The sequence below is a fragment of the Gavialis gangeticus genome, unplaced genomic scaffold (assembly GCF_001723915.1).
Source record: "Gavialis gangeticus isolate Ggan-Ray unplaced genomic scaffold, GavGan_comp1, whole genome shotgun sequence".
Classification (NCBI taxonomy): Eukaryota; Metazoa; Chordata; order Crocodylia; family Gavialidae; genus Gavialis; species Gavialis gangeticus.
This window is the reverse complement of record NW_017729032.1, coordinates 66,689,485-66,698,657: the sequence shown is the minus strand read 5'-3', so window position 1 is coordinate 66,698,657 and position 9,173 is coordinate 66,689,485. Positions and strand designations below refer to the sequence as shown.

General features: G+C 36.9%; 1 protein-coding gene across 6 annotated transcripts in view; it reads left to right on the top strand.

Moving 5' to 3' along the window:
* Nucleotides 1-9,173, top strand: part of LRCH1 (leucine rich repeats and calponin homology domain containing 1) — a 120,390-nt gene that overhangs the window by 28,902 nt on the left and 82,315 nt on the right. For all 6 annotated transcript variants that reach the window (XR_002098912.1, XR_002098910.1, XR_002098911.1 and 3 more), the window contains exons 3-6: nucleotides 1,066-1,171; nucleotides 2,818-2,954; nucleotides 4,334-4,461; nucleotides 6,377-6,461. Coding sequence is in view for 2 of the 6 variants with exons in the window: in XM_019524496.1 (XP_019380041.1) it covers nucleotides 1,066-1,171; nucleotides 2,818-2,954; nucleotides 4,334-4,461; nucleotides 6,377-6,461 (456 nt within the window). In the remaining 4 variants the exon portion in view is untranslated. The remainder of the gene's footprint in view (nucleotides 1-1,065; nucleotides 1,172-2,817; nucleotides 2,955-4,333; nucleotides 4,462-6,376; nucleotides 6,462-9,173) is intronic.

The following is a 9,173-nucleotide window of genomic DNA, read 5'->3' as shown; positions in this document are numbered from 1 at the left end:
AATGTTTTTTGGCTGGAGTGCCGAAAAACACCATAATGCCTACCTCAGAAGGTGCCGGAGTGCTGGCATGGCAGAAAAACAAAATGAAGGCAAGGGGTACGTGGCAGGATGCTCTGCTTGTGCCCCTTGCCCCCCACCCAAAGCCCGTGCCCCCTAGCCTGGGTTCTGTGGCTGCCAGCAGCTATCCTGGCTCTGGGTAGCTGCTGGAACCTGGGCTGCTCCCAGCAGGGTTTGCAGTGTCCCAGCTACCTGCTGGGAGCAGCCCAGGCTCCATTGCTGGCAGTAGCTTCCTGGAGCTGGGGCTGGCCGTGGCATCCCAAGCAAAATGGCCTTGCATGCCACACTAGGCACGCATGCCAGGGGTTGCCAGCCCCTGCTGTAGTCCATAAAGTTGCCGGGTCATCCTCCTTTTTCTAATACAGTACTTTGTAAAAAAGAGAAAAAATATTTTTCTTCATCTAGATTTTAAAATATTAATTGTATACATAGTAATTCTGAACCTCTTCCTACATCTGTTTTATAAACTACTACCTAAAAATTGTCTCACTTGTGGTATGTCTTAGAGTTGCTATCACTAAGATTTAAAGAAAGAAGATAAAAATTGATGTTGGCATATGTTAACATAAAAGATGTACTTCTAATATACCCTGCCTTGGACTTTTCCTCAGGTAATCTAGGTTGAAGTACAACGGAAACAAGCAGCTTGCTGTTAGGAAATTATTTCTATCTGTAGCTTTCCACCCCCCTCCACACTGATCCTAAAATCCTTTAGAAGTTTATTGTTAAACAGAAAGACTTGTAGAAAATTAAACAAGGAACTCAAATGGTACTATATTAAATATGCTTGTGTCCAAGTAGATGTTGTGTCTTGGTTTTACGTGATGTAACACCTATAATTTTTACCAGGCTTCTAATTTTGCAACATACAGTGCGTTACATTAATTTTGATTTGTTACCCTGAAAAACAGTGTTGTAATGACACCAACAAATATCTTTGTATTTTGCATTGTAAGACTCAATTCTTGGGTCTGGTATTTCATTATTTCTGTATTACTTTTGCTATAGGATGTCAGCTGCAATGAAATCACAGCTTTACCACAGCAGATAGGTCAGTTGAAATCTCTAAGAGAACTGAATATCAGAAGAAATTACCTCAAAGTTTTACCACAAGGTAAAAACAAAACAACCCCCCCCCCCAACTTTAAAATTCTTTTAATTTGGAATGTTGAAAATTTCCATTTGTTTGATTGTGTAAATCAATAAGATTAAAAATATCAATTTTCTTGTGTTAAAATTTGTTCCATTTCAAGTTACTGCCCATTAAAACAATTGCAACGTTTTTACTTTATAAGGGAGAAGCAAGGTGTGCAGTTTCTATTTTTTAATGTGATGATTCTTTTGTGATTGATACTGCCTTTAAAGTATTAGCTAAATGGCATTTGATAACAAATAGCATGGAAGCAGATCTTCACCTACTGTAAGTTGTTACAGCTTTAGAATATTCTGAATGTCCTTTTCTACTGTCCGAGCTTAGCAGTTGCTGTGTTTCCCTTCTCACAACGGATCTGCAACACTTGATACCAGTTGAGGATTTACCCCACAGAATCTTAGAATTAATTTAACCATCTTGAAGCAAAATAGAAGGTGGACTTAAAGGAAAATATCCACTCACCTGTTGTTTCCTAGTATTTGATTGTCAGGCCACCAGTAAACTGTTGTGGAGCAGTTTTTACATGATTCTTATGAAGTAATGGCATATAGAGATACATACACAATAAAACAAACTGTAGCAAACTGTGAAACCTGATGTAAATTTGAATTTACAAGGTGTATGAGCGTAGGATAAATTTGAGACCAACTCCCTCTCTTCATGAATTCTGCCTGACAGACTAACGTTCAAATTCTTACTCAGATAAAATTTCTGATAAATTAAAGTACAGACCAGATTATTCAGCAGTCTCACATTCTTTATTGATAATGAGAACCCTGGAAAATAACTGGATTCAGTAGTAAAGTTTTGCAGGAAAAGGGAGCACAGTTACTCAGTCTGGCTTTGATTCGTGACAGTCATTGATAATGTGATAGGAAAAGTGATGAATACATTTAGCTCATTTTACTTCTTGCACTTTAATCCCATTTCCATTCCTTTTATGGAAACATTACCTTCAGGGAGATCTTGTCAAAATTCCCTGAGTCTGTCCCATCAGCACTAACCCTAAGTCAGTAATTTGAGATGCTGAGGCTTCCTTTGTAGAGCCATGCTTCTTTTGTAGCATAGTCTAATCCCCCCGAAAATAGTTCCATCAGAGCAGTTTAAGGCCACTGCCTGCCTGTTCTCCTTCAAAGAATACATACAGTATATTTTACCCAATCTTGGTAACAGTCCTTCTGACTTCTAGAAATGAAAGTTGGAGAGTGTGCTTTTTATTTAATGTGTTATGGAATTTCTTTACAAACCTGTTTGAGTTTATAGAATGTATAGATTGAAATAGCCAAGCTTTCCTTTACAGCATGAGAGGTATTGGATTTAATTTCAAGCAGCTGTCAGTATAGCAGCTTAGTTGGCCTAGATACTTGAAATTGCTGAGGTTTGCCCATGTCAGTATGTAGAGACTGTTGGAATATATTTTTATGTGAGGGCCTGCAAAATATATATATTTAAGTTACAAGATTGTACATGTGCTTAGAAGATAAATTGGATTTAGTGTACTGTGGAATTGTTACTTCTTCTCATTAGAAGTGGAGTAATCAGTAGTTGGTTCATTTATTTTGTGTAAAAAAATAATATAATAATGATGATCTTTCTGTTACTTTTAGAACTAGTAGAGCTTCCCTTGGTAAAATTTGACTTTTCCTGCAATAAAGTGCTCGTGATTCCACTTTGTTTTAGAAAGATGATGCAGTTACAAATATTATTGCTTGAGAATAATCCTCTTCAGTCACCACCAGCCCAAGTAAGTAACATCTGTTGTTCAAATTCTTCTTTTAGCATGAGAGCAGAAGCATAGCAAATGTCAAGCACAGTCTGCTTTAATTACTGCAGTATAAAACTATTTTATTTCTTGTTTTTCAAGATTGTAAGTCCAGTAGTGATCTATAAATTTTAATTTTTACACCCATAGATTTAGCTAGGCTTTTCCTTTTTGAGATATAAAATACATCTTCTCAACTTCTGCACTTGCGTATACTACATCTGAAAAGAGAGATTAAACGATTCTGCCTTTTAAACTGCAAGTGCATTATTTGTAGGGCTTTATTTTGTTTTCTGTATTTGTTCACTGCTTAATGTTTAATGAACAGGATATTGTATATTGGTGGAGGGGATCACTGCAAATTTTCTGGATTAACCTCTATTCTATAGTTACAGCCAATAAGTCAAGACACTATTTCAGAAACTTTGGATGTGATTTTTACCATTATGTCAGAGGTCACTAATACATGCAGCCTAGAGAATAACCCAATTAAAACTTTTATCTGTAAAGCCTCTTGTATTGGATGCACATAGGAACTAATGGGTTGTATCACTAAATATGTCCCACAGTGAGGTACTTAAATGCCAGTTAACGCAGCTTTTACTGTACTTAGGTTATCTTGTGCTGGACACTGTTTTCTGTTGTTGCTTTGACTCAGTAAATGACAGGTTCCAACTATAATTTTTTTCAAGTGCTAAAATGATTGTTCATTGACAATTGTTATTTGCATACAATAAAAATAGAAGATCAGTTGCTTACGTAAGCAAAATGTGTTCTATTTTATATTAGCCCTAAAGCCCGTTTAAAAGCAAGGTAAAAATGATGCTCATGTTAGACGGTAGATCACAGAAAAACTCTTAGATGTTAATAGGCATCTCAAAAGTGTATAGACATTTTGTAAAGAAACTATAGCTAAATGTAAAGGGACATGTTAATAGCCCTTTCAGTTAATTTAAAATAATCATTTTCATGCTTACTTAGAAACTATAGAATATATGTTATGTAATATTTCTCAGTTGGAGAAAATATGTACATTACTTGTAGATTGTCAATATTGAATAGGTTGATACGATCCCTTTTTGTGTGAATTTTCATCATTTTTGATGTCAGAGCGGCTTTATATTACTCTGAATTTGTTTTGTCTAGTTGATGTAAACTTTTCTTGTCCAGACCATGTTGAATTACAGTGGGCCTGCTGCAGTTAAAACTTTCATTGTTTCTAATATTACTATTTAACTACTTCTCTAAAATGGCAAGATATACATTGCGACTTTTAAAAAGTGGGAATCTAAGAGAAAATGTCCTACCCTGTCATTTTGAACAAATTGTTTCTTCCAACTTTTTCCCCCTCATCCAAATAGATTTGCACAAAGGGTAAAGTGCACATATTCAAATACCTGAGCATACAGGCATGTCAGATTAAAACAGCGGACTCGCTTTATCTTAATGCCATAGAACGTCCACACTTGCAACAACCTGTGGAGGAGAGGTAAGTATAAAGAGCTTATACTCAGTTATTTCATATATGTTTTTGGTGACTAGAACAAGTAGAATACATTTCCTATTCCATTTTTATTCAACTATGTAACCTGTTGAATGAAAGTTTGATCCAAATTAATATATTTTATTCCAGAAAACCCTGTCATAATTTAGAATACATATGATATTTATGTGACTAATATGATTTTGAGTAGTTATGAAATATCACCCTTCCCACATATGATAACCGTGTTATTTAATGAAGGCATTTTATTGTTTGTGGGCTCAGATTAAATGTATTTATTTTTAAATCCACATTGTTGCCTTGCATCTTTCCCTTCTCATTTTGTCTCTGGAAGCTAAAATAAGGGGTTTTATCCTAAATTATTTAATTGTTCATGCGACCTTAACTTCATTTTATGAATTAATTAACCAAAATATAATATTTAATGACTGAATGAGAAACTCAGAATAATGCTACATGCTGTATTTCTGATGAATAAGTTAATAACTTTGATTTTGTTAAAATGTTAACTTTTAAGGGCAAGTACACTGGGACAGTAAAAAGCAGTCACAACCTATTGCTGTTTTCCTGTTTTATATCCCTAGAGCAGCCAAGGTGGCCAAAGTATATTGGTGAATCAGGCCTTTAGTTTCAAATAGCTTACTCGTCGAGAAGGCAGTGTAATGTAATATAATATATCATATTTTATAATATACTTTCTGAAGTGTCACATGTGCTTTGAAAACAAATGTCCTTTTCATTTACTAGCATCTTTACTAGCCACTTTTCTTTCTTTCTTTTTCTTTTTCTTTCTTTCTTTCTTTCTTTCTTTCTTTCTTTCTTTCTTTAGCGAATGCAAATCCACAGAGCCAAGCAGTAGCCAATGAGAAATCAAAATGTATGGAAAATACATTAAAAATAGTTCATGCTATTGAGAATAATCTTTTAGTTAAAGGTTTTTAAATAAATACATAACTTTGCAGAAATTTCAACAGATTATTTTCACAGGCAATCACAGTGTTTACTGACAACAGATGGTGAAAGATTAGACCTAATAAGAGACCTGGCTCTTAGAGAGTCTTAAAATGTCATTTTTCATTTTCTTGATAAACATGTCTAGCTTAAATGAAACTGGTTGTTATGCCTAAATGATAGATTTAAACATGAACTTTCATAACTAGAAAAATCTGTGATGAAAATCTGTGATTTTTAATTCCATAACTAGGAAAAAACTCTGTGATGAAAAATTGAAATAAGATATGATGATAATTGCACTATCTTAAAAAGGAGAATATGACAGACAGTTACTATAGAATGAGTAGTGGTCATATTTGGCAATAAAAACAGAGCAGAAAGCACCTGACATTACTATGATTCCCTTGTTACATCATTAACCAACAAAGATTGTTTTTACATCAATGCGCATTAAAATGGTTCCTATGTCATAATTACTTTACATTTCAGAGATATATAAGAACTCTGGGATATTAGTTAGTTTTTAGTTTATTAATTCTAAGATTACAATTCAGTTGACTCTAGTCTGAATTCAGCATTTTGGTTGATCTGAAGTCAGTTCAGGAATTTAAATAGTATTAGTGGTGCTAAACTGCTAGGTAACAACTAGCAAATTTTACCTTCTGAGAGAGCAAAAATGACTTTACTGTAGATTGTGTCTCAGTCTTAATAAATGTTTTAATTGTACTGCCAGACATCTTTATTGAATAACTTGTGGAGTGTTACATCTGATCCATTTTCAGTTGAACTTTTGCCCAACAGTATCTTAAATGTGTTACGTTAGCATAGTAAGTATCTGATTCTGTGCCTTGGAAGACACTAGCTTTACCATTGACTTCTGTGATACCAGCATCAGATTCTAGTTACATACTGAGAGAGTTTTCTGTTGGCTTTTTTTTACATTTAGCATGGATGACATCTATCCAAATAAGAAGGATTCTGATTCGGGTGTTGGTAGTGATAATGGCGATAAACGCTTGTCTGCAACAGAGGTAAACTGTCTGCATTATTGCTCTTCAATCATTTTGGCTTACACTTGCAGTTGGATAGGTTTGTAAAATGTTCCTTTAGATCTTAGAAATATGCAGCCCAACCTTTGTCAGCACTTTTTGCAACAGTAGACTTGGAATCAATGAGGGCAAAAAGCAATTTTTATTCTGGATACCTTCCGAGGATGGAAGTCAAAACACTGATTTCAGGTAGTTTAACAGTCCATTACTGAATAACAGAAATTCATCAGAAATGGATTACTGTTTGTCTTAGGCAGGATTTTGGAATGTGCCAAAAATAGCCCAGTTCATGCAAATTAGCCTTCTAATAGGGCATTTTTGAAAATCTAACACTTGACACGTAGTTGTTAACGTAATATAATGATAAGTGAAAAGCAGTGCAAAGTTGTGTGTGTCTTCAATAGAATTAAATGTGAAGTTCTTCCTTCTGCCGTTCTTGTGTTTACTTTTTAATCCTTGGTGTACTGTTGATCATTTTACTACCCAAAATGCCACTTGAAATCACAGACCCAATGCTTATATCTGCTTTATAATGTTTTTTTTTAATTTGGCTGTTTGATTCTGTAAGTATTCATGAAAACAGATGCTAGAATGACACTATTGCTGAAATGACATTTTTGGAAGCCCTGAATTGAGAATTGATCTTTTTGAGGTGTATGTTCCTAAAAGTTCCTTTGGAATTCGTTGACTGAGATTCAGAATGTGGTATTTTTGAAAGAAAAAGAAGGGTGGGCAATAGGGTGAGAGTCTGGGGAAGGAATAAGGTATTGTAAAAATAGTAGTGTAGAGAAACTGAAACTAGAGGAGTTAAGGAGAGAGAATAAGAAGGAACAAATGGCAAAGAGTGTGAAAGAGAATGGTAATTGTGTAACTAAGGCCACATATGGATATTCAGTTTCTCCTGGGAGAATCACTGTTCTCCCAGGAAAAATCATAAGTGTGTAGATGTCAGGATTTTTTTTCCAGAGCAAAAATAATTGCTCCAGGAGAAAAATAACCTGGCAGCAATCAGGGTTAAATCACTCCCAGGAGTGAATGAGAGAGAGAATATTTCTATATGTTCTCTTCCTAGAGATGTCATAGCACAGATCTGTAGTATCGCAGGGTGCTTTGCTTCTGTCTCTCTCTCCCCCACCTCCTGGGATACAGTGTGTCATTCATTGGATGCTACTAAGTCCAAGTAGGGAGCAGAACATATCCCTCTTCACAAACCTCACAATATATTGCCAGGAGATGCAGGCTGACTGAGCAGTCTAGGTCAGCCAATCAGCACTTCCATATGCACTGCTGCCATTCTATCTCCCAGCAGACTGAGGGAGCCTGCAGAGCACACTGAGATGTATGTACAGAGGGGCCCCTTGCTGTGCAGTATCTGCAGTGTTCATCTCTTTATTCTTTAAGCGCTCAGCATTTGGATGTCTATTCAGATGTTTCCAAGTAAGTTTTTTCTACCAGGAGAAAAAAACCTGAGAGAATTTTCCCAGATTAGTTGAACGTGTGTACATTGCCTGTGTTAACTGTGTAATACAGTTCACAGTTTATCCTGTCTTTCAGATTATAAGGAGCATGCCTTTGTTTTTGTATAGCATGTACCACTCCCAAATCATTGATCCTAAGTAATAAAATGTAATATCACGTAGTCGCATAATGAATGGTATATGTTTTCCTTTTCATTTTTGTGGAAAGGCTGCTGTCATTTTCTAATGTTTTCAAAAGTGTCTCTTTTCATAGGAAGGTGGGTGGCCTCCCCTGATCCTAGCTGTGACCCACCTTTGCACACTAGGAACTCTTACATAGACATCTGTGGATTTATTATTTTTTTTGTGGGTCCCACAATCACAGTGTTGAAGGGTAGTGAAAAAGATCAACACATGGGGCACACTGGGTATGTCTGCTTAGAATAATAATGTATCTGAGCTAATTGATAGGGCTATATGAAGCTTTGGTCCCTGATTCGATTTGGCCTGATTCAGTGGCTGAATCTCCAAATCGAATCAGGAGACCCTTTAATCTCTCTGAATTGAATCAGAACCCTCCAAATTGATTCAGAGAAATTCAGAAAGATTCAGCGATTCGAACATAGACACAGCTTTAACTGTTTATTCTAAATACTTCAAGGTATCAGGCGGCTCGTGAATGCTGCGATGCTGGGGTGAATGGAGAATCCCACAGGATGTGGGGGCTCCCCAGTGTGCTTGGCAGCACATCCGGAAGTGGACCAGAAGCACTTCCTTTCCACTTCCGGGTCCTCTGGAGAGCGCGTGGGGGGCCCCCCTGCACCTTCCTGGCTCAGCAACTGGTGCCCCTTGAGTCTGGGGGGGGCCCCTGAGGTCCCCCCCTGCAGCTGATCGCCGAGTTGGGAGGGTGTGTGTGTGTGTGGGGGGGGGGGTCTCCCACCGCTTGCTGCCCCGCGGACCCAGAAGTGAACTGGAAGTACTTCCAGTCCACTTCTGGGTTCACCACTGAGCTTGCAGGGGGCTCCTGTTCACTCCTGTGGGATGCTCCATCCACCTCAGCATTGCAGGGTTAACGAGCCACACCTGGTACCTCTAGGTATGTAGAAAAAACATTTAAAGTTGTGTCTATGGGCGAATCACTTATTCCTGAAATAGCATTGAATCTTCAGATTCGGCCGAATCGAATCAGGGACAGTGATCCAAATCAACTAACCAAATCACTGTCCCCGATTTGGGC